This window comes from Pseudopipra pipra, chromosome W (assembly GCF_036250125.1).
Source record: "Pseudopipra pipra isolate bDixPip1 chromosome W, bDixPip1.hap1, whole genome shotgun sequence".
Classification (NCBI taxonomy): domain Eukaryota; kingdom Metazoa; phylum Chordata; class Aves; order Passeriformes; family Pipridae; genus Pseudopipra; species Pseudopipra pipra.
In genome coordinates, this window is record NC_087580.1 from 64,794,144 (window position 1) to 64,819,952 (window position 25,809).

The following is a 25,809-nucleotide window of genomic DNA, read 5'->3' on the forward strand; positions in this document are numbered from 1 at the left end:
TTGGATGTCTATGCAGTCTAGTAAACCCAGTTGTCCCTCTCTTTCACCTGGTTGGAGGCAGGGCCTCTCTAATATTGATCACAGGATTCTCCACTTAGTTCTTGTAGAAATGGATTAGAACTTCATTCCATAGAATCAGTTGTGAAATCAACCCTTTCATTCTGCCTGGGAATCTGTCCCCTGGAGCAACAACTTTCCTGGATGAACCCCCATTTGTGATTGTTTTCCCCTGCAATTCCTGCACCCGTGCCTCTAGGGTCGAGGTAGCTTTTCCATCCCACTTCCTCATACCCTCTCCATAGTCCCACAAGTAAAACCACAGAGTATCCCATGGTGTGTACCTTCTATATACTCTCTCAAGGATGAAAGGACATCTGCTGTCAGTTGCTGAAATACAGCCCCGTACAGGGACAAGCAACACAGCAAAGCACAAGCAGTCCAGGAGGTTACTGGAAAACATTGATGACTTCTTGACACAGATGGTGGAAGAACCAACAAGCTGCTTAACCTTGTACAAGGAAGGCCTTGCTGGAGATGTGAAGGTTGGGAGCAGCCTTGGCTGCAGTGACCATGAGATTGGGGAGTTCAGTATCATGTAAGGAAGAAATAGGACAGCAAGTAAGATTGCAACCATGGACTTCAGGAGAGCTAAATTTAGCCTCTTCAGGGATCTTCTTGGAAGAATCCCATGGGAACAGGCCCTGCAGGGAAGAGGGGTCCAAGAGAGCTGGTCAGTATTCAAGCATCCCTTCCTCCAGGATCAAGAACGGTGCATCATGATCAGTAAGAAGTTGGGCAAAGGGGGCAAGAGACCTGCATGAATGAACAAGGAACTCCCACCATTACTCAAGCATAAGCAGGAAATACACAGGAGATGGAAGCAGGGTCTGGCTACTTGGAATGAATAGAGAGAGGTTGTCAGAGTAAGTAGAAATGAGACGAGGAAGGCCAAGGCCCATCTGGAATTAAATCTGGCCAAGGATGTCAAGGACAGCAAGAAGGGCTTCTTCAAAGACATCAATAACAAAAGGAAAACTAAGGATAATGTGGACCTGTTACTAAATCCAGGGGAGAATCTGATAACAGAGGATGCAGAGAAAGCAGAGTTACTAAATGACGCCTTTGCATCAGTCTGCACCTACAAGACCAGACCTCAGGAATCTCTGACCCAGGAGACCAGGGTAAAGGAATGTTGGAAGGAAGACTTTCCCTTGGTCAAGGAGGATCGGGTTAGAGAATTCCTAGGAAAATTTGGCATCCACAAGTCCATGGGCCCTGACGGGATGCACCCATGAGTGCTGAGAGAGCTGGCGGACACCATAGTGAGGCCACTCACTATCATCTTTGAAGGGTGGTGATGATCAGGAGAGGTGCCTGGGGACTGGAAGAAAGCAAATGTCACCCTGGTCTTCAGAAAGGGCAAGAAGGAGGACCCAGGGAACTACCAGCCAGTCAACCTCACCTCTATTCCTGGAAAGGTGATGGAGCGCCTCGTTCTGGAGGCAGTCTCTATCCAATGGAAGACAAGAAGGTTATCAAGAGCAGTCAACATGAATTCACTAAAGGTAAATCATACTTGACCAAGCTGATTGCCTTCTACAATGAAACAACTACCTGGGTGGCTGAGGGGAGATAGGTGGACAGTGGCTACCTGGACTTCATCAAGGCTTTCGACACTGTCTCTCAAAACATCCTCATAGGCAAACTCAGGAAGTGTGGACTGGATGAGTGGATAGTGAGGTGCATTGAGATCTGTCTGAACAGCAGATCCCAGAGGATCGTGATCAGCGGTACAGAGTCTAGTTGGAGGCCAGTTACTAGTGGTGTCCGGTAAGCTTTAATAGTGGTCCCAGTATTGTTTAAATTATTCATCAATTACTTGACTGAAGGGGCAGATGCTTCCTCATCAAGTTCGCTGACGACACAGGTCTGGGAGGAGCTGCTGATACCCCAGAGGGCTGTGCAGCCCTTCAGAAGGACCTCGACAGGTTGGAGAGATGGGTAGAGAGGAACTGTCTAAAATTCAACAAAGGCAAGTGTAGGGGCCCGCACCTGGGCAAGAATAGCCCCAGGCACCAGTACAGGCTGGGGACCGACCTGCTGGAAAGCCACTCTGTGGAGAAGGACCTGGGGATCCTGGTGGACAACAAGCTGTCCATGAGCCAGCAGTGTGCTGTGGTGGCCAAGAAGGCCAATGGGATCCTGGGCTGCATTAGGAAGAGCATTGCCAGCAGGGTGATCTTGCCCCTCTATTCAGTCCTGGTGATGCTGCATCTGGAGTGCTGCATCCAGTTCTGGGCTCCTCTGTACATGAGAGACATGGAGCTCCTGGAGTGAATGCAGCAGAGGCTACGAAGATGATTAAGGGACTGGAACACCTCTCTTATGAGGAAAGGCTGAGGGAGTTGGGCCTGTTCAGCCTCAAGTAGAGATGACTGAGAGGGGACCTCATCAGTGTCTATCAGTATCTGAAAGGAGGTGTCAAGAAGATGGAGCCAGGCTCTTCTTGGTGGTGCCCAGCAATAGGACAAGAGGCAATGGGCAGAAACTGATGCACAGAAAGTTCCACCTGAATATGAGGAAGAACTTTACTGTGCGGGTCACTGCGCACTGGAACAGATTGCCCAGAGAGGGCATGGAGTCTTCCTCACTGGAAATATTCAAGAACCATCTGGATGCAATCTTATGCAATGCACTCTAGGAGAATCCTGCTTGAATGGGGAGGTTGAACCAGATGACCCCACCAGTGGTCCCTTCCAACCTTACCAATTCTGCGATAACCCTCTGAATTGCTGGAACTCCCAGGTCAGTTTATCGATGTATTGGGTCTGGCTGAGCTGGAGTTCATTTCCCCACAGCAGCCCTCACAGAGCTATGCTTTGCATTGGCAACTAGAAGGGTGTTGATAACACACCAGTGTTTTGGCTACTGCTGAACACATCAGCACTGTAGCATTCCTTCCTCAGTTGAGGGCAAGATCCTGGGAAGGGACATAGCCAGGCCAGTTGACCCAAACTGACCAAAGGGACATTCCATACCATAGGAAGTCAGCTCATGTAAAAGTTGAGGCATGGAGCAGGAGGGGGGCATTCATTGTCTAATGGCTGCCTGCTGAGGAACCGTCATGCGTACCCAAGCCCTGCTTCTCAGGAGTGGCTGACCATTGCTGCTCATGGGAAGTAGAGAATAAACCCTGCTATCTTTTGCTTCTGCACATGCAAGCTTTGCTTTACTTTTTGCTTTAAATAAACTGCCTCATCCCAACCCACGAGTTGTTTTTTCCACCTTACTCTCTCCTCTGTCCAGCTGGGAAGGGGAGTGATAGAGCGGTTGGGTGGGCACCTGGCATCCAGCCAAGGTCAACCCATCACAATTGGACAGTTTCTCTACAGCTGAGATGAGGGAGGAAGAAATACTGTCTTCATATTCCCAGAAATGGTGAACTGCTTCGTCCATTTTTAGTGGTGTATTGTCTTTCCAGATTAACGTTGCCAATGGGTTGGCATGCACAGTTGGTGCGCTCTGTACACATTTCTTCCACATGGGTTTTAGTCACAGGACTTTGGATCTGTGGGGGATTATGCATTGTCCAGGTCATAGTAAATCATTTTTTGCTTGGCTAATTCCCTCAGGTATTGGATATCTTTCTCCATTGCAGTCTCACATTCACAAGCCCTGGTCCTCATGGAGGGAGGACAACTTCAACCACCCCAATATCTGCTGGAGGGGGACACCACAGAAGGGCATAAGCAATCCAGGAATTTACTGGAATGCACTGATGACAACTTCCTTCTCCAAGTGATAGAGGAGCCAATGAGGAGAGGTGATATGCTGGACCTTGTTCTCACCAACAAGGAGGGACTGGTGGGGAATGTGAAGCTCAAGGGCAGCCCAGGCTGCAGTGACCATGAAATGGTGGAGTTCGAGATACTTAGGGCAGTGAGGAGGACGCACAGCAAACTCGCTATCCTGGACTTCGGGAGAGCAGACTTTGGCCTCTTCAGGGATCTGCTTGGTAGTGTCATAGGATAAAGCCCTGGAAGGAAGAGGGGCCTAAGAGAGCTGTTTGATGTTCAAGGATTGTCTCCTCTGAGCTCAGGAGCAATGCATCCCTACAGAGAGGAAGTCAGGTAAAAATGCCAGGAGGCCTGTGTGGATGAACAAGGAGCTCCTGGACAAACTTAAACACAAAAGAGAATGCTACAGAGGATGGAAGCAGACAGGTATCCTGGGAGGAATACAGAGAGGTTGTCCAAGCAGCCAGGGATCAGGTTAGGAAAGCTAAAGCACTGGCAAAAGTAAATCTGGCCAAGGACATCAAGGGTAACAAAAAAAGGCTTCTATAGTTACATTGGTGATAAAAGAAAGACTTGGCTGGATGGTCACATTCAAAGAGTTGCTGTCAAGGGCTCAATGTCCAAGTAGAGACCAGTGATGGGTGGTGTTCCTCGGGAGTCAGTATCGGGACCAGTGCTGTTTAACATCTTTGTCAGCTTTAAGCTGAAAGAGGGTAGGTTTAGATTGGATTGCAGGAAGAAATTCTTCACTGTGAAGTTGGTGAGGTACTGGCACAGGTTGCCCAGAGAAGTTCTTGATCCCCCATCCCTGGAAGTGTTCAAGGACAGGTTGGATAGGGCTCTGAGCAACCTGGTCTAGTGAAAGGTGTCCCTGCCCATGGCAGAGGGGGTTGGAACTAGATGATCTTTAAGGTCCCTTCCAACTCAAACCATTCTATGATTCTATATACCGGGCATAACATTTTATGGTATGGAATATCCTTTTAACCAGTTCAGATCAGCTGTCCTGGCCATGCTACCTGACAGATTTTTGTGCACCTGCTCACTGACAGAGCATGAGACAAGTCCTTGACTTGGGGTAAGTGCTACTTAGCAACAACCAAAACATCAGTGTGTTATCAACAATTTTCTCACACTGAATTAAAAGCAGCACTGTACCAGCTACTAAGAAAAAGTCCAGCACCAGCAGGAGATACCTTTGGACTTGGAGGACTGTGGTGGGTCCCTGAGAGTGGCCTGCTGTCCAGAACCTTCAACCAAGGCAGGAAGCATCAGTAGGATGGGCTGCAGGAGGGAGGCTCATCCCTGCCTGTCTGCGGAGACCCTGTCTTTGCCTGTATGATGACCTCCTTCTCCCTTTCTGCTCTGTACAGCACAGCAATTTTCTCTGGTGCATGGGCTGTGTCGCAGCCTGGCCCCAGCTTCACCATGATCCTGCCTGTTTCCTTGTTGGCACAGGCTCCTGACTGGAAAAGGTGCGAGTGGTGCTGAGCAATCCCAGCCCTGGCTGCTGTTGCCTCCACTCAATCTGTGGCTACTGATGTTGGCTGGAAATGGGCATTTGACACAGGTGTGTTTGGTGGGGGGCAGGAGCAGGTTGACTCTTCATCTGACATATGAATGTGTCCACGCTTTTGAAGCAGATGCAAGCTTTGAGGTGAACTTGGTCCCAGGGGCAGGCACTGTTGTTGTGGGTGCGGATGAAGTCCTGGATGAGCTGGAAGTATTTGTCGATGCTGAGAACAGCAGGTTGTGAGGCCTTCAAAGAGCATGCCATTGGCTGGCACGCATTGATCCAGGTGGTGGATGTAATGCTGGAGGTTTTTGAGGAGGTCCTGCCATGCCTGGTGATGATGAAAAACCCGGTCTGAAAAACTGCTCAGAGACTTTTGTATCTTTAAGCAGCAAGGTATTTGTTTATTCAACGTTGGGAACAAGCCAGCTCGTGCTGGACAAACTTGTTCGACTTGAAAGTGCAAAACTAAGCCATTTTATACACTTTAGATACATGGTTACATCATTTATTATACATATTAATAAGTAGGCTAGTCTCTGGGCAGAGTCTTTCCAGACATGCACAGTCTTCTACTCTGGGGGTCTTCTCCTCAAGCCTTCATCCTTCTGGTGGTCGCCACGCACATCTTCCTCAATTTGACCATTTCAATTAGATGACCTGAATTCTTCAAGCTTGCAAAATCCTGGCTCTGGGCCTTCTAGATCTTATTCAAACGTCTAGTTTACCTAATTTATTACTGTGTGTGTACTACTCCTGTTCTTTCTATAATAAGACCTTTGGTCCAGTGAGCAGAACAGAATGTGATATTAACCAGCGCTCCTAAAATGTTCTTCTGGCAAAACAGGTATTGGGGTTTTTTAGTAGGCCAAGATATCTCAGTTAACTCTTTTAGGCCTGGCTCTCGTTTCAGTTCCCCTCTTTTCTTATGACTTGCGAATTCTTTCATCAAATTTCAAAGGCAAAGAGTTTTGGTAGATTTTCGTAATTGCTCATATTATCTGCACACTTTTGATTATGGTACTTAATTTATACTACAGCCATAAATTGAGTAATGATAACAATGCAATGGCACTCACCAATACTAAGATTGGATGCACTAGGAAATGGAATAGTTGAGAGGCCGTGGGGGAGTATCCCAGAAAAATATCCCAACAATGATGTTCTCTTGCTTGCTGTATCTTTTCTATATCTGGGTGTTCAAGCATCTTCTGGAAGAGACTGATATCCATCCCTATTTGTAATTTAGGTACATCATGATACAACAAATCGGCATAAAGCAGCTCCCGGACAAGATGGTTTAAGGTCTTGGTGTGGGCCTTCAGGCGCCTTAGATTGAATAGACTTCCATCAGTACGGTATCGAATGTAGATACCGTCCTGATCATCGAGGTCTGCTGTGGTCCTTTGGAGCATCATGCTAAAGAAGACTGTGAATAGGGTAGGAGCGAGAACGCAGCCTTGTTTCACACCATTCTTAATTAAAAAGGGCTCAGAAAGTGTGTTGCCATATCTGACTTGGCCGTGCTGATCCTCATGGAGAGAGATGATCATTTTAAGGAACTTGGGGGGACAACCTAAACGTTCCAAAAACTGCCACAGACCTTTTCTGCTCACAGTGTCAAAAGCCTTGGTGAGGTCGACAAAGGTTACATAGAGACCTTTGTTCTGTTCCCTACACTTCTCTTGCAGTTGTCTGAGGACAAATACCATGTCTGTGGTGCTCCTGTTGGCTCTGAAACCACACTGACTTTCAGGAAGGATACCTTCTGCTATAGTGGGTATTAGTCTGTTCAAGAGTATTCTTGCTAGGATTTTGCCAGCAATGGAGAGCAGAGTAATACCATGATAATTTGAGCAGTCAGATTTAATTCCTTTCTTCTTATACAAGGTGATGATGACTGCATCACGAAGGTCAGATGGTAGTTCACCGAGTTCCCAACAGCACACAGAAAACACCCTGCAGCGTTTAACATCCTGCTTTGCAGATGCTGCTGAGCTCTTTGGACTGGAAGTCAGCTTAAAGAAGACAGAGGTCCTCCATCAACCTGCACCTCAGGAAGTCCCCCATCATCCCCACATCACCATTGGCCAATCGGAGCTCAAATCAGTCCAACAGCTTAATTACCTTGGTAGCCTCATCTCCTCAGATGGTAAGATCGACGGAGAGATAGACAACAGATTAGCAAAGGCATATAGTGCTTTTGGAAAACTCCACAAAAGAGTATGGTGTAATAAACACCTGAAGAAAAGCACCAAGATCAGTGTTTACAAAGCCATAGTGTTGTCGACTCTCTTATATGGCTCCGAATCATGGGTCATCTACCGCCACCACCTGCGTCTCTTAGAACGCTTCCATCAACGCTGCCTCCGCACAATCCTAAACATCCACTGGTCAGATTATGTGACCAACACATCTGTTCTAGAGCAAGCAGCTATCACAAGTATTTAGGCCATGTTGATGAGAACACAACTGCGATGGGCAGGGCACGTCTCAAGGATGAAGGACCACCGCCTCCCTAAGATCTTGCTTTACCGTGAACTTGCCACTGGCTGAGAGGAGCCCCAAAGAGAAGATACAAGGACTCCCTGAAACAACACCTCAGCCTTGGCCATATTGATCACCATAACTGGTCCACCCTGGCCTCAAATCGGGAGGCCTGGAGACACACCATATATAACGCAGCTGTCTCCTTTGAGAACACACTCAGGATCACCCTCGAGGAAAAAAGGCAATGCAGAAAGAACCGTGTATTGCAGAATACACCATCTAAGGAGTCTTTCTGCTGTGCCTTTTGCAATCGGATATGTCTGTCACGTATTGGTCTCATAAGCCACCAGCGTGCCTGTAGCAAATGTGGATAGAGCCTTCCCAAATCTTCGTTCGCGAAGCCTAGCCATGATGATGATACAACAAATAATCATTTTCAATTAATTGCCCAGTAGTTATTGGAATTGTATAGTTAAAATCACAGCTTATTATTTTAGTAAAGTTATAAAGACAAAAATTATTCCATTTGTAATCTCTTGAAAGATCTTTTCCTATAGAATTGTCATGCCCAATATAGGGTTGAGACCATGGCCACTCTAATGATCCAGCCCAGGTTATAGTCACCATATTTAATAAGATCCCAGTAGTCAGAGTCGGGTGAACTTGAGAGTGATTGGTCCTATGGGTTCTGAGGTTCATGGTTTCTCAGGGGCTCTCTTGACTCGGTAGTAGTGAATCCAAGTGGGTTGTTCTTTTATCTGGACTGCTGTGAATGTGGTCAGCAACACTTGGAAAGGTCCATCCCACTTTTCTTGCAGAGGGTCTCCTGAAAAATTCTTAACATATACCCAATCACCAGAAGTGAATGGATGTGCTTTACAATCAGGTTGTTTAATCTGATTTTTCAACACCACAGTAGAATTCTTATTTAGTTGTTTCCCCACAGTTATAACACAATCATAAATATATTGATTGCCTATCTGATCCAAAGCTTCACTGTTAATATTGTTCATTCCATAAGGTCTCCCACACAGAATTTCAAATGGACTTAGCTTTTCTTTAGACCATGGTTTGCCCCTGATTCAAATTAAAGCAATAGGTAAAGCTTGGTACCAATACAAATTTGTTTCTACACAGATTTTAGCTATTTGCTGTTTATTGAAATGGTTCATCTTTTGCACTTGCCCACTTGCTTGGGGTCTGTAGGGTGTATGCAGTTGCCAATTGATTTTTAGTGCTTTACTTATTGCTTGTACAGTTCGTGCACAAAAGTGTGAACCTCTATCTGAAGAGATGCTCTTAGGCACTCCAAAACATGGTATAATCTCGTTCAACCACTTCTCTTGATTCATTTGTTCTACATGGGAAAGCTTCAGGCCATTCAGAAAATGTGTCAGTCAAAACTAAGAGATAACAGAACCTCCCCCTTTTCTTGGGAGCTCAGAGAAATCAATTTGCCAAATTTCACCTAGGAAACATCCTCTGTTTATTGCCCCTTGGTGTATTTTTGTTCCAGTATTTGGGTTATTTTTCAGACAAAGTTCACATTAGGATGTGACTTGCTCTATTGTGGTAAATAAATTTGGTCCTGCCACTCTGGTCCTTAAATGCTGATAGAGTGAGCCCAAGCCCCAATGAGTCTTATCATGTTCTGCTTTTACAAATTGCTGCACTAATTTTTCTGGTAATATTAACTGACCTATTTTTTGTTGACCCCACCCATCGTCTAACAGCTTACCTCCATTTTCGTGTATCCATTTATCTACTACTTGTACTTCTTTGCTCTTTTCAGCAGCTTGCCTGGTTTCACTGTCAGCTTTTCTGTTACCTACCTCTGGGACAGTGTTACCTTTCAGGTGTCCTCGGCAGTGTATAATTGCTACCTGAGAGGGGAGTTGTACAGCTTCTAGTAATCGTAGAGTTTCTGCAGTATATTTCACAACTTCTCCTTGAGCAGTTAAAAGTCCTCTTTCTTTCCAAATTGCTCCATGAGCATGAACTATGCCAAAGGCATATTTGGAGTCAGTCCAAATGTTAATTTGTTTTCCTTCTTCCAATTCTAAAGCTTGAATGAGAGCTATCAGTTCTGCTTTCTGGGCTGAGGATTTTATTTGATTACCTCAGTAGTGGTGGTCACAGCATACCCAGCCATCTTCACACCTTGTCTTATGAAACTGCTGCCATCAGTAAACCAGTCTTCTGTGTCCAGGAGTGGTTCTTCTTTTGAGGTCCGGGCGAATGGAATACACTGCTTCAATGGTTTCCAGGTAGTCATGCATGACAGGTTCAGTTGAGATTCTTCCTTCTAGGAATGAAGCTGGGTTGACAATATTAGTCACCTTAATGATTATATCATCTGATTCAGCCAGGATTGCCTGATATTTCAGAAGTCAGGAGGGTGACAGCCAATTATTTCCTTTCTGTTCCAGCACTGCTGACACTGTATGGGACACCAACACAGTCATTTTCTGTCCCATTGTAAATTTCCTGGCTTCTTCTATATTTATGATCACTGCTGCTACTGCCCTTAGGCAGGTGGGCCATCCTTTGCTTACCTCATCCTATTGTTTGGAGAAGTAGGCTACTGCTTTTTTATATGGCCCTAGCTGTTGGGCCAGGACCCCTAGAGCCATTCTTTGTCGTTCAAGTGAGAACAACCAGAAGGGCTTCATCATGTCAGGCAATCCCAGCGCCAGAGCCCTCATGAGCTCTCGCTTCAGTCGGTTGAAGGCTCCACTTGCTTCGGGGGTCCAGACTAGGTTGCCCCTAGTTATTTTCAGCAGGTCATATAAAGGTTTTGCAATTAGTCCATACTGATATATCCATAAATGACACCAACCTGTCATTTCTAGAAAGGCTCAAAGATCTCTCATCGTTTGTGGTTTGGATGTCTGGCAGATGGTTTCCTTTCTCGTTGTCCCCAGAGATCGTTGCCCCCCAGATACTTCATATCCCAGATTCACCACTTCTTTCTGTACCATCTGTGCTTTCTGTTGAGAGACTCAATACCCATTCAGGCCCAAAAAGTTTAAGAGGTTTACTGTCCATTGGACACATTCTTCTTGTTTTTCATTAGCAATCAATAGATCATCCACATATTGTAAAAGTACACCCTCTCCGGGTGGTGACTGCCATTGTTCCAATTCTTTAGCTAATTGATTTCCAAAAATCATGGGAATATTTTTGAACCCTTAAGGTAACGTTGTCCAAATGAGCTCAGTTTTCCTTCCTGTGGTGGGATTTCCCACTCGAAGGCAAATATCCTTTGACTTTCCTGTGTTAAGGGAAGGCAGAAAAAGGCATCTTTTAAGTCTAATACTGTGAACCAAATTAGATTTTCTTTTAATTTTGTTAAGAGGGTATATGGGTTTGCAACAGCTGCATGTATGTTTTAGCTATTTTATTTACTGCTCTTAAATCCTGAACCAACCTATATGTTCCATTTGGCTTCTTGACTGGTAAAACTGGGGTGTTGAAATCTGATTCACACTCTACCAAAAGCCCTAATTTCAAGAAGTTATCTATTATTGGTTCAATTCCTTTTCTATCTTCTAGCCTCAGTGCATATTGCTTCCTAATTACTGGGTTTGCTCCTGGCTGTAATTCTATTTGAATGGGAGCTGCCCATTTTGACTTTCCTGGTGTGTCAGTAGCCCAAACTCCTGGGCATATCTGTTCTAAAATTTGATTGATATTTGAATTATCCTGGTTTGGCTCCACATAGCTCATTGCTAAACTCAGAGCTGCTATTAATTGTTCTTCCTTTACCTTAAATTCAGTTTTACCTTGTTTGAATTCTGTTGCAGCTCCCAGATTTTCTAGTAGGTCTCTGCCCAATAGGGGTTTGGGTGAATTTGGTAAATACAAAAACTGATGCATTTCCATTTGTTTTCCAATTTTGAACTTTAGGGGTTTCAAAAAGAAGGCTTTTTCTGATTGGCCAGTTGCACTCATGACTTGAACAAACTTATCACTTTTAGGTATCAATTCTTGATTCGAAATAGAAAATATAGCCCCAGTATCAATTAGAAAATCCAATTCATTTTTTTTCTTCCACTAGCTTAATTTTTTACCAACAGGTCCCCTAGGGGCAGGCCCGCCGGCCCCCCCCTCACTCGGTACTCTGTAAGCAACAACAGCCCCTCCTGTGCCTGTTAATTCAGGGCATTCTTGCTTTCAAGTGTCCCTCTTTTCTACAATATGCACACTGGTTCTGTCCCAGCCTTGTCTGTCAGGGAGGCAAACCTGACATCTGTTACACAAGGCTTGTACATATAACCAACAGTTGCAAAATGGACAGATCTTAATTCTAGGTCTTATCCAATGTGGTGTGCTTATAGTTAACTGTTCAACACTACCTCCCATGTAGCAATTCTTAGCATGATAATACCTTTAACTATGTGCTCCTGAATGTTTCAATGTGAGCAAGGTATATCAGGGACACGATAACTTTTCCGAAAACAAACAAGACAACACAAAATGACAATAAACACACACAAAACTATTAACACAATAGCGGCGCCCCAATCACGAGTTCATAGGGTGGTTATAAACTTAAGGGAACCAATACCATAAACAAAAGAACAACCAAAAGGAAACTTAGATACCTTGTTTCCCTCAAAATAAACAATATTTTGCCAAATACAAACAAAACTGGAACATACCAGCTCTAAGGGGCTATCACCCCAGGAAAAGCATCCTTTTCCATTACTCCCAGTGAGACAGTGTCCCGTCTTCGTCTTATGGGAACTCCAAAACCAAACAAAACCCTAAACCAAGTAAGATACAAATACCTTTTATTAATAGGCAGCAAGTCCTTGTCCACCCTTGCAGTAAGCCGATGAAGAGGGGAACCCCTCCAAGTAAAACTCACCCGGGGCGCGCCCAGGGAGTCCTGAGCTCTGATGGATTCTGCAGCCAGATGGAGAGGGTGCTGCTGCAGTCGCCAAATTGATGCCGAAAAACCCAGTCCGAAAAACTGCTCAGAGATTTTTGAATCTTTAAGCAGCAAGGTATTTGTTTATTCAACGTTGGGAACAAGCCAGCTCGTGCTGGACAAACTTGTTCGACTTGAAAGTGCAAAACTAAGCCATTTTATACACTTTAGATACATGGTTACATCATTTATTATACATAAGTAGGCTAGTCTCTGGGCGGAGTCTTTCCAGACATGCACAGTCTTCTACTCTGGGGGTCTTCTCCTCAAGCCTTCATCCTTCTGGTGGTCACCACGCACATCTTCCTCAATTTGACCACTTCAATTAGGTGGCCTGAATTCTTCAAGCTTGCAAAATCCTGGCTCTGGGCCTTCTAGATCTTATTCAAACGTCTAGTTTACCTAATTTATTACTGTGTGTGTACTACTCCTTTCTGTAATAAGGTCTTTGGTGCAGTGAGTAGAACAGAACATGATATTAACCAGTGCTCCTAAAATGTTCTTCTAGCAAAACAGGTATTGGGGTTTCTTAGCAGGCCAAGATATCTCAGTTAACTCTTTTAGGCCTGGCTCCCGTTTCACTGGGCATCCCAGTGTTGGGGAGTGCTGAGGCTGCTGAGGATGGCAAAGAAGTGCTGTAGGATGTGGAGGGCAGTGGCGACAACTTGCTGTAGGAGGTTGATGTGGAGGAGGATGTCGAAGGCAAATGGTGTATGCTGGTGGTGGCAGGGCTGTGGTGGGCTGGGGGCCATGGCCTGGAGGAGCTGGAAGCTGTCTTTGGGGAAGGTGCCATCGCAGGGACACAGGTGGTGGCAAGCGAGGGCAGTGGCAAAAGCCAGCAGGAGGAGCAGGAGCACCGGAGCACCATGCTGCAGGTAGGGCTGTGAGTCCTGTATGGGTGGTGCTGGGCAGGAGCCTGGTCAGGTTTGGTGGTGGGTGAGGGTGAAGAGTGTGCTTGGGGTACTGCTCGGTAGCCAGATTTATATGGTTTGGTGGCTTTCCTTTCATCATCATCATCTATACAGCATTTCCATTTTCAGTTTCGCTTTCTTTCTCCTGAGGGCTGCTGTCGGGGTATGGGGGGAAGTCTTGCTCCTGTGTGTTAAGAGTATGGATTTGACTTTTGCCTAACAGAGCCCCTCCACAGACTTTCACTGAGACAACTTCGCAAAGTTGAATATAGATAATTTATTGAGGTGACAGATATAACAGATTCAGAATTGCTGTTGATAAATGCACTTGCTGTGTTAACACTAAATATCCTAAGGCTAACCAATGATTAATTAAGCTGACAATTCACAGTTCACTAAGCTTAACTTCACATTTAATTAAGCTTACTTTCACCTGGGTGTCATCTGTAAATGCAATTTCTTACCTAAAGAGGCATCCCTGCTAATGGAGAAAGGAGAATGAGTCAGACCTGTCAATCTGCCCAGCAATCAGTGAAGTGTCTCCTCTTAACAAAGTGTTTCTTCTTTCCACTGTTTGCAAAGTACCAGATTTATAATCTTGAGGTGATGAGACTAAGTCATATTTTATAAGGTTCTAACAAGGCTTGTTATGTGTAGATAAGGGGGTGTGAGGCTAATGTCTGGTAGAGAGACATGGGTGCTCTTTGTGAGGCTTCTGTGGTTGTTTTTCTAGCTTCATTCAGACAACATTGAGCTATGAGGCCTCCACCCGGACGTCATTCAGTTGTTAGGAATGCCTTTGCGCAAACCAGGTGCAAGATAAGCAAGTGGCTCAGCTCATGTTCTTGCTCAACTAGTCTCATCAATTCTCCACATTTTACACAGCAAGCCTGGCAGTTTTCCACACTGTGCTCTTATGGTTCAGTGAGTGATGAAAGTGTGGCAGCAGAGGCTTTTAGGGTAGCTGTACTGGGGATGTGTTTCAGGGTTTCCTTTTTGTCTCTTTTGTGAGTGGTCTTGCTTGGTTTTATTTTCAAGTTAGTCAACCAACATCTATTTTTCTTATTTTATGCTCTGTTATTATTTGTATATATTAGTTAATGCATGTTTTATTTATTATTGACAAACATTTTTAGTTTGTTGGTTTTTTTCTTTTTTTTTTCGTCCCACCTTTCCCTATAGCAGCTGCAGCCTTGCTGGTGGAAGGGTTTTTCCTCTCTGCAAATATCTTAAAGAATGTTTTTGGGGTCATCTGTCATTTCCCCCTCCCCCCAGTTTTTCCTCAGTGTGTTGATATTTATAAATACATGCATAAATGTTGTGAAGGTTTTTTCATCGATTATTCATGCAGTGGTTGTGGTTTTAGATATTGGGGTATTTTTATCGTGCTTTGAATTTGTTGTAGAAATTAGGCAATATTAGGTGTATGGGATGCAGGAACTCCTGGGAATATTCGTCTTTGACATACTGGTCTGTTCACATCTGGAAAGTGAAAGTGGACAGAGTCCCAAATGCAAGTTGTCACTGCTTCCTGGGAAGCTTCCAGTAGTGAGAGGTACTGGTGGCTGCTGATACAGTGAGTTGGGGGAGGGGTATGTGCATATCTTTTTAAATTTAATGCAATTTCTGTGGGGGAAAAATTGCACGCAGGTACCCCAGATACCAGGCTATTTAGAAAATTTTATTTCTGAAAGCCAAAACCAGTAACAGTACAGTGCTAAGCACTGGGCATGAAAAAATGCCCACTCTTGTTCTCTCAGGGCCTTTTTTATAGCACACTTGGCCCCCCCTGCAGGGCCTTCAAGCATGTCTGTGAGAGCTTGTCTTGTAACAGGGAGTCAACCTCCATGGCAGGCAGGAGTAAGAGAAAACACATAAAATTATTCATGGGAAAATGTTTTTTTCCCAGGCAGCAAAGCTTCCTTGAGCGAGCATTAACTCTTTCCTCCTCGAGTAATTCTTCTGAAGATTTTTCTACACTTACAATTTCTTGATGTCTATGTTGATGCTGTAAATTCTCACTGTGTTGTGTTTTGGGGTTTTTGTTTGTTTTGGTTGGATTTGTTTGTTTGTTTTATTTTTGGTGTGTATTACTTTGGGATATGCTATCTTTTCTATTAGTCTGTTTCAGGTTGACTGTGTAGTAGAGATCTTATAAATGCCTTAGCTGGTGTGCATGGTACCTAGCAAGCTGTTTGGTATAGCTTACATCTATTACATCAGATCACTTATCATTTTTCAGTCCTTTTCTGTCTTCCATTTTGAGTGTCTTCCTGATAGTTTTGACTTTAGGCACCTTCTCCTGCATCCCTTCTGTAGGTCAGGAAATAGCTGTGTTGTTTGAAGAGCAGAGTATCTCTTCTGATGTTTTCTTATGGGTGGGCATGAAGTGTAAAGATAACTGGTTTGCACTAGTGTTTTCTAATGATTTTTGTTTTGAATGTGTATATGCAGAGGTGTGTGGGATAGGGATATTCAGTGCTGATGTGGTTTTCCTGTCATTGTTAAACCCAGCCAGGCATCAAGCCCCATGCAGCTGCTCCCCCACTCCCCCACCAGTGGGATTGGGGAGAGAATCAGAAGAGTAAAAGTGAGAAAACTTGTGGGTTGGGATAAAGACTTTAATAGGGAAAGCAAAAGCCGCATGCACAAGCAAAACAAAACAAGGAATTCATTCACTGCTTCCCACAGGCAGGCAGGTGTTCAGGGCTTTGTGCAAGCCCTGCTCAGCAATAACAAAAACATTTCTATAATTATCAACCCCGTGTTCAGCACAATTCCAAAACATAGCCCCATACCAGCCACTGGGAAGAAAATTAACTCTACCCCAGCCAATACCAGAACATCCCCCACCTGAGGGGCAGTGGAAATAACTGCAATCCTTAGACCCTGTTCTCATGCAGATTTGGTTATATTTTGTCAGGTTTATATGAGGGAAAATGCTACTGTGTCAGTTCTAGTTCATGTCCATTGAATCCTGTTCAGATCTCTTCTCCAAATCTGCTTTTTGTGTTATGATGTTCCTCAGGAGATGGGAGTGCTGCTTTTGTGTAACCTGCAAAGACTTTTATTAGGAATTTGGTTGTGTTTTGTTAAGTGATTCACGTTGGAGTTGCTGAGGTGGAATTACCTGGGAAGGAAAGGATGATGAAATATGTCACTGTTTCAAGTTACAGAAAGTACCTGCAATACTAAATCTTTGCCGGATGGTTTCATGTTCAGGGATGGAGGACTGGGTTTAGGAGACAGGGGAGGGATTCACAGAAATGCAGCAAGGTGGAAGGTGCTGGGGAATTTGCAGAGAGGGGTACGAAGGAGGAAGATGCTTTTCCAGTGTTGAAGATTGTGTGGAAATGGATATCTTAATAGTTAAAGTATTAATTCTTGATGGATTGGAGGTGGTAAGGAGAAAACCATGAGAATTAGGAGGAAAATCACTTAGTAGAGTACCAGCCCCACATGTGGAGTTTACCCAAAGAGGGGAAGGCAAACTTTTCTCTTGTCCCAAACTGAAGACAAAATGCTTCTTTGGTTTTGCTGGCATGTCCTGTCATCTTGAAGTGTGAGCTTTCTAGGGTGAGGACTGTCTTACCTTCCTATAGAAGAATGATCTAAGGCAGTGGTCTCCACCTTTTTTGATTGCACCACCTCATCAGTAAAAAATTTGTGAGCACTCCCAATATATTTTTATTTATAAATTATATAGGTATACTATTGCACTAATATGTATGTTATAAACCATACATGAAAATAAAAAAAAAGGGTGAGAACAAATTTTTATTTTCATACTCTATTTTTAATTTTTTAAACCTTATTTATTAATGGTACCAAGCCCAATTTCTTCATGCACCCCAATGGATTTTCTTGCACACTCCACTTTGGAAACTACTGATTTGAGTTCTCTTGTAACATAGTTTAATTAAATTTTCCAGTCATCAGGTGGTAACTCTTTTTCACCAGTTTTTTTAGTATTTGTGCTGATTTCCTAGCTGATGTTTTTTACTTTTAGAAAACAGGGCATGGTAAAACCTTTAGACTACATCCAGTCTGTGATTATGGTCCTGGCCTGACCCTAGGTCTTTGGCCCCTGATGGTCTGTTGCTTTTCCAGGCACAGTCTCACTGGAATATGACAGCTCAGAGCTAAAGGTTGGGAGGGGTAAGCATTTAGTTGTTGCCTTTAATTTACCATAAAGAGATTAAGTATTTGTATATGATATTAAAAATGTCTGTAAAATAGGTTTATTTTGAAGTTGAGGATTCAGGTAAATCTTCAGCTATGCTGTAAGCGATGTCAGCTGCTGCCCAAACTTCCTTTAGTTCTTCCTTTTAAAATTTTCTTATGCATGTAATACAGGGTTCATAAGAGTTGTCCAGCTCTGTTTTGGTTTCAGCTATTGATAAATGATGTTGTCTTTTTCTAAGGATTACTATGGAATTACATTCCCTGCTCCTGCAACCTTGACAGGCAGAGATGGAAGCCTTGTTAACAACCCCTACTCAGGTGAGTGCTATTTAAACACAAGGATAGTGAGTGAGATGTGCTGGTCATCCTGCTGTTGTTGAAAGAGCAGTCATTTTTCCCTTCTGTAGGCAATTAAACCCATCAGTCCAAACTAGCCAAACAAAAGCGAGCATCTCTCTTTCAACTCTGACACTGATTAGTATTTTTTATTGATTTTATTTTTCTTCATGATTTTGGTCAGTAATTCATATGTGAATTGGAGGTTCTTGGGAGTAAGTTGGATAACCTTTGAGAGTAAGTGCAAAGTTGTTACAAATTTAAATGGTAGTGTCATCTAGTGTTCTTCCCAAGCACATACAGGTGCTTGAAAACTATTCCATAGCTCGATCATTCTTCTTGAAATTTGACTGGCTTGCTTTCCTTTGTTACTGCTATTTTAGTACTTCTGTGTTCTCAGGAGGAACTGCATCTATCAGGCTCCCCCTCACCCTCCTCAAATCTAATGGACTTCATTCCCAAAAGCACGTGGTCTAAGAAGCCCTTGTTCATTTCTGCTCTTACTCTTCGGTTATCGTTGTGCAAAGATTATGTTAATGCCATCCAGGATTATCAGCCAGTGGTTTTCTTTCACTGCAATCTGATTACAGCTTAAAACTGTAGCTATAGGTGTTATAATTCCTATAACGATGATATTAAGTGTTGTCATACTTTTGGGTAACGAACATAAAGGAATACTAGTTGGGAATGCGATAGATATGAGTGATATATGTCACCTCCCTAAAAACATGTGAGCATGCTGCTCTGTCATGGCTAGGCTTCGCGAACTAAGATTTGGGAAGGCACTACCCACACTTGTTGCAAGTGCGTTGGTGGCTAAAAAGGCCAATACGAGATAGACATGTCCGGTTGCAAAAGGCACAGCAGAAAGACTCCCCAGGTGGTACACTCTACAAGGCACGATTCTTTCTGCGCTGTCTTTTCTCCGCAAGAGTGATCCTGCATGCTTTCTCAAAAGCATCAGCAGCGTTATAGATAGTGTGTCTCCAGACTTCCCAATTGGAGGCCAGAGTAGACCAGTTATGTTGATCAATATGGCCAAGGCTGAGGTGTTGTTTCAGGGAGTCCTTGTATCTTCTCTTTGGGGCTCCTCTCTTGCTGCAGCCAGTGGCAAGTTCACCATAAAGCAAGATCTTAGGGAGGCGGTGGTCCTTCATCCTTGAGATGTGCCCTGCCCAACACAGCTGTGTTCTCAGCAACATGGCCTCAATACTTGTGATTGCTGCTTGTTCCAGAACAGATGTATTGGTTACATAATCTGACCAGTGGATGTTTAGGATTGTGCAGAGACAGCGTTGATGGAAACATTCTAGGAGTCACAGGTGGTGGCGGTAGATGACCCATGATTCAGATCCATATAAGAGAGTAGACAGTACAATGGCTCTGTAAACACTGATCTTTGTACTTTTCTTCAGGTGTTTATTTCCCCAAACTCTTTTATGGAGTTTTCTGAAAGCACTATATGCCTTTGCTAACCTGTTGTCTATCTCTCCGTCAATCTTACCATCTGAGGAGATGAGGCTACGTAGGTAATTAAACTGCTGGACTGATTTGAGCTCTGATTGGCCAATGGTGATATGGGGATGATGGAAGACTTCCTGAGGTGCCGGCTGATAGAGAACTTCTCTCTTCTTTAAGCTGACTTCCAGCCCAAAGAGCTCAGCAGCGTCTGCAAAGCAGGATGTTAAACGCTGCAGAGCTGCTTCTGTGTGGGCAACAAGGGCGGCGTCATCAGCATAAAGCAGCTCCCGGAAAGGATGATTTAAGGTCTTAGTGTGGGCCTTCAGTCGTCTTAGGCTGAACAGACTTCCATCAGTACAGTATCGAATGTAGATACTGTCCTGATCATCGCGGTCTGCCATGGCCCTTTGGAGCATCATGCTGAAAAAGACTGTGAATAGGGTTGGTGCAAGAACGCAGCCTTGTTTCACACCATTAGTTATTAGAAAGGGCTCAGAAACTGCCTTGCTATATCTGACTGGGCCATGCTGATCCTCATGGAGTGATATGATCATTTTAAGGAACTTGGGGGGACAACCTAAACGTTCCAAAATCTGCCATAGACCTTTTCTGCTCACCATATCGAAAGCCTTGGTGAGGTCGACAAAGGTTACATAGAGACCTTTGTTCTGTTCCCTACACTTCTCTTGCAGTTGTCTGAGAACAAATATCATGTCTGTGGTACTCCTGTTGGCTCTGAAACCACATTGGCTTTCAGGTAGAATTCCTTCTGCTATAGCGAGTATTAGTCTGTTCAAGAGTATTCTTGCCAGGATTTTGCCAGCAATGGAGAGCAGAGTAATACCACAGTAATTTGAACAGTCTGATTTAATACCTTTCTTCTTATACAAAGTGATGATGACTGCATCTCGAAGGTCTGATGGTAGTTCGCCTAGTTCCCAACAGTGCACCACAAACTCATGAAATTTAGCATGGAGTGTTTGGCCCCCATGTTTCCAGACTTCGGGCGGAATTCCATCAACCCCAGCTGCCTTGCCGATTTTCACCTGCTGTATGGCCTTAAGGGTTTCTCCTAAAGTGGAGGCAGTATCCAATTCATACTTTACGGGTTGTTGTGTGATGTACTGAATTGCTGAATCTTGGACTACACGGTTGGTACTGAAAAGAGTCTGAAAGTGTTCAGACCATCGATTCAGAATGGAGGTTTTATCTGTTAGAAGCGTTTGACCATCTGCACTGAGTAGAGGGCTTTGGACTTGGTATGTAGGCCCGTATGCTGTTTTCAGGGCCTCATAGAATCCTCTGTGATCACCCATGTCTGCACATAACTGAGTTTTTTCAGCTAGGCTGATCCACCACTTGTTCTGGATGTCACAGAGTTTCTGTTGGAGCTTGCTGCATGCAAGATGAAAGGCTGTTTTTCTTGCGTGACAGGATGGCAGAGCAAGGTGTGCTTGGTGAGCGGTTCTCTTCTTCCTCAACACTTGGTGAGCAGTTCTCTTCTTTCTCAACAATGCTGCTCTCTAGGCTGCCAGAAAATGCAAGTGTTCAGGAGTTTTTCTGCTGCATAATCATTTCTCTCAGGAGGTTGCTTTTGGGGTAATAACCAAATTTCCTTTCCTACTTCTTAAAAAAGGTGGCCCACGATGCAAGTCTTGCTTTCTTGGCCTTCAGCTATTGTCTCCAGAACTTTGGTGGTGTGAGGAACCAGACATATTAACTAGTCATGCCTGACAAATAGACATTGACAAAAATATACCTATCACTTCCTGTAAATCCTAACTTGCTTTCAGCCCATGAGGCTTTGCTAGTCAGTTTAACCTCCAGGAGAGTCACACTTTAACCCAACAACTATTTGCTCTTTGACTATTTGCCATACTTTTGCTTTTAGCATGTTTTATTGCAATGATCTGATATAATGAATCTGCTCAGACTGTGTGAGATAGGTGAGTATTGGTATCTCCATTTTATCAATGGATTAGCTATGGCATGGAGTTCTGTGCCATGAACAGGCAATGTCCCTGTGGCCATCAGGAACAGAGACTGGGAGAAGACTTCCCATGAACAACTGCAGGCTTTCAAGTGTAGGATGTGTCTTCTGTAGTTGTCTACTTGTATTCAGAGGTTTTGAATCCTTTGAATTCTCCACTTTTGGAGTAGCTTTGATAGCTTTTCTGATCAGTTCATTCTTTTGCAGGTGACATAACAAAATTTGGCCGTGGGGATTCTGCCTCCCCTGCTCCTACTACCACGCTCGCCCAGCCGCAGCAGAACCAGCCGCAGACTCACCATACAACTCAGCAGCCATTCCTCAACCCGACCCTGCCCCCAGGGTACAGCTACACTGGGTTACCTTATTATGCTGGTGTGCCCGGTGTACCCAGTGCATTCCAATATGGGCCAACCATGTTCGTAAGTGTGACAGCCTAAACTGTAACCCTCCCTGCGTGCCTCTCTGGTTTTGATCTCTCCAGCCCAAACCTACATCTTAGAATCACAGGATGGTTTGGGTCGGAAGGGACCTTAAAGATCATCTAGTTCCAACACCCCTGTCATGAACAGGGGCACCTTTTACTAGACCAGGTTGCTCAAAGCCCCATCCAGCCTGGCCTTGAACATTTCCAGGGATGGGGCAGCCACAGCCTCTCTGGGCAACCTGTGCCAGTGTCTCACCACCCTAATCGTAAAAAACATCTTTCTTGTGTCCAATCTAAATCTACCCTCTTTCAGTTTAAAGCCATTTCCCCTTGTCCTGTCACTACAGACCCTGGTAGAAAATGTTTCTGTGTCTTTCTTATAAACTCCCTTTAAGTATTGAAAGGCCACAATAAGGTATTCCTGGAGCCTTCTCTTCTCCAGGCTGAACAACCCCAACTTTCTCAGCCTTTCTTCATGGGAGAGGTCTTCCATCTCTCTGATCATTTTCATGGCCCTCCTCTGAACTCACTCTAACAAGTCTGTCTTTCTTGTGCTGGGGGCCCCAGAACTGGATATGGTACTCCAGGTGGGGTCTCATGACAGCAGAGTAGAGTCATATTTCCCAGTCTGCAAGGGATCTCCAGGCTATACCAGTGTGCCGAAAGGCCAGCCGGAGGGGAAGACGGCCAGCTTGGTTAAATAGGGAGGTTCTGAAAGAAATCAGGGATAAAAAGAAAGTTTACAGACTGTGGAAAAAAGGGCTGGCTACTTATGAAGAATTTACAAAGAGAGCTAGGTCATGCAGGAAAAAAATTAGGGAAAGAAAAGTGGAATTTGAAGTTAATTTGGCTAATTCAGTTAGGGATAACAAAAAGTCCTTTTATAAATACATTAATAGCAAAAGGAGGGGCAAGGAAAACCTCAGTTCTCTGTTGGACTTTGAGGGAAATATAGTTAACAAAGATGAGGAGAAGGCTGAGGTACTTAACACCTACTTTGCCTCAGTTTTTAGCAGTAAGACAGGTGGCCCTCAGGACAACTGGCCTCTAGAGCAGATAGACAGAGACAGAGAGCTGAATAGCCCTCCTGTATTCCAGGAGGATGTAGTTAGCGACTTACTGAGCCAGCTGGATCCTAACAAGTCTATGGGACCAGACGGGATCCATCCCAGGGTGATGAGGGAGCTGGCAGAAGAGCTTGCCAAGCCACTCTCCATCATCTTCCAACAGTCCTGGCTCTCTGGGAAGGTCCCAGATGATTGGAGGTTGGCGAATGTCACCCCAATCCACAAAAAAGGCTGCAAGCAGGACCCTGGCAACTACAGGCCTGTCAGCCTGACCTTGGTGCCTGGCAGGGTTATGGAGCAGATCATCCTGAGTGCAATCACACAGCACCTTCAGGATGGACAAGGGATTAGACCCAGCCAGCATGGGTTTAGGAGGGGCAGGTCCTGTCTGACCAACCTGATCTCTTTTTACGATCAGGTGACCCACCTGGTGGATGAGGGGAAGGCTGTGGATGTGGTCTATCTAGACTTCAGCAAGGCCTTTGACACTGTCTCCCATAATATACTCCTGGAAAAGCTGGTAGCCCATGGCTTGGACAAGTGTATCCTCTCCTGGATTAGGAGCTGGCTGGAGGGTCGGGCCCAGAGAGTGCTGGTGAATGGAGCTGCATCCAGCTGGCGGCCGGTCACTAGTGGTGTTCCCCAGGGGTCTGTGTTGGGTCCAGTCCTGTTTAACATCTTTATTGATGATTTAGATGAGGGGATTGAGTCCATCATCAGCAAATTTGCTGATGACACCAAATTGGGAGGGAGTGTCGACCTGCTAGAAGGTAGGAGGGCTCTGCAGAGGGATCTGGATAGACTTGAGAGATGGGCTGATTCCAATGGGATGAAGTTCAATAAAGCCAAGTGCCGGGTCCTGCACTTTGGCCACAACAACCCCATGCAGCGCTACAGGCTGGGCACAGAGTGGCTGGAAAGCAGCCAGGCAGAAAGGGACCTGGGGGTACTAATTGACAGGAAGCTCAACATGAGCCAACAGTGTGCCCAGGTGGCCAAGAAGGCCAATGGGATCTTGTCCTGTATCAAAAATAGCGTGGCCAGCAGGACCAGGGAAGTGATCCTTCCCCTGTACTCTGCGTTGGTGAGGCCACACCTTGAGTATTGTGTTCAGTTCTGGGCCCCTCAGTTCAGAAAGGATATTGAGGTGCTGGAGCGGGTCCAGAGAAGAGCAACAAGGCTGGTGAAGGGACTGGAGCATAAGTCCTATGGGGAGAGGCTGAGGGAGCTGTTTAGCCCGGAGAAGAGGAGGCTCAGAGGTGACCTCATCACCGTCTATAACTACCTGAAGGGAAGTTCTAGCCAGGTGGGGGTTGGTCTCTTCTCTCAGGCACTCAGCAATAGGACAAGGGGGCATGGGCTTAAGCTCCGCCAGGGGAAATTTAAGTTGGATATCAGGAGAAAATTCTTTACAGAGAGAGTAATCAGGCATTGGAATGGGCTACCCAGAGAGGTGGTGGATTCACCATCCCTGGAGATTTTTAAACGCAGATTGGACGTGGCACTGAGTGCCATGATCTAGTAAATGGACTGGATTTGGACCAAGGGTTGGACTCGATGATCTCGGAGGTCTTTTCCAACCCAATCAATTCTATGATTCTATGATTCTATGAAAAACATGCAAGCATGAGAAAATACCTGCAGTCTCTTCCCCAAGAAAATAGGAAATTTAGAAGTCCAGAACTCATGCATTCCTGTGCAGATCACTATAAATAGCAGACAGCTGCAGCTCATGGACTTGGTGTTCCTGAAAGCCTGTAGCACCCTCTGGATAGTCAAAGGGAGACCCAAAGCTGAATCAAGAGCCAAGAATGCCTAGGAAATCCTTTTGAGGATGGAGGAGATTCCACTAAGTCAGAGAGCATGGAGTCTCAGGAAAGAAAATGTTATTTAGAAAGAGGTGATGCTCCAAGCAGAAAGATAAATGAGTCTATTTAAGGGCCCTGTAGGACTGTGTCTTATGTAACAGCCTCAGACAGCAGTTGATGTTTCATTTGATTCTGTGGGTGAGAATTTGCTGTTTACAGTCAGCATATGAAAGAGGTTTAATAAGGCGAAGTGCTGGGTCCTGCACTTGGGTCACAACAACCCCCTGCAGTGCTACAGGCTGAGGGCAAAGTGGCTGGAAAGCTCCCTGGTGGAAAAGGACCTGGGGGTGCTGGTCACCAGCTGGCTGAACATGAGCCAGCATGTGCCCAGGTGGTCAAGAAGGCCAATGGCATCCTGGCCTGTATCAGGAACAGTGTGGCCAACAGGTCCAGGGAAGTGATTCTTCCCCTGTACTCAGAGCTGGTGAGGCTACACCTCGAGTGCTGTGTCCAGTTCTGGGCCCCTCACTGCAAGAAAGAAATTGAGGTGCTGGAGCAGGTCCAGAGAAGAACAACGAAGCTGGTGAAGGGTCTAGAAAGTAAGTCCTATGAGGAGCGGCTGAAGGAGCTGGGATTGTTTAGCCTGGAGAAAAGGAGGCTCAGGGGAGACCTTATTCTCTCTACAACTACCTTAAAGGAGGTTGTAGCCATGTGGGGGTTGGCCTCTTCTCCCAGGCAACTAGTGACAGGACAAGAGGACATAGCCTCAAGCTGCACCAGGGGGGGTTCAAGTTGGACATCAGGAAGAATTTCTTCACAGAAACGGTTGTTAAGCATTGGAATGGGCTGCCCAGGGAGATAGTGGATTCACCATCCCCATAAGTGTTC

At 45.0% G+C, this 25,809-nt stretch overlaps 1 protein-coding gene and 1 pseudogene across 2 annotated transcripts in view; one reads left to right on the forward strand and one right to left on the reverse strand.

The window, feature by feature from the left end:
- Nucleotides 1–25,809, forward strand: part of LOC135404386 (ubiquitin-associated protein 2-like) — a 203,776-nt gene that overhangs the window by 171,754 nt on the left and 6,213 nt on the right. For both annotated transcript variants that reach the window (XM_064639113.1, XM_064639112.1), the window contains 2 exons: nt 18,072–18,150; nt 21,827–22,041. In XM_064639113.1, coding sequence (XP_064495183.1) covers nt 18,072–18,150; nt 21,827–22,041 — 294 coding nt within the window. The remainder of the gene's footprint in view (nt 1–18,071; nt 18,151–21,826; nt 22,042–25,809) is intronic.
- LOC135404759 (interferon-like) lies at nt 5,332–14,899 on the reverse strand (annotated as a pseudogene).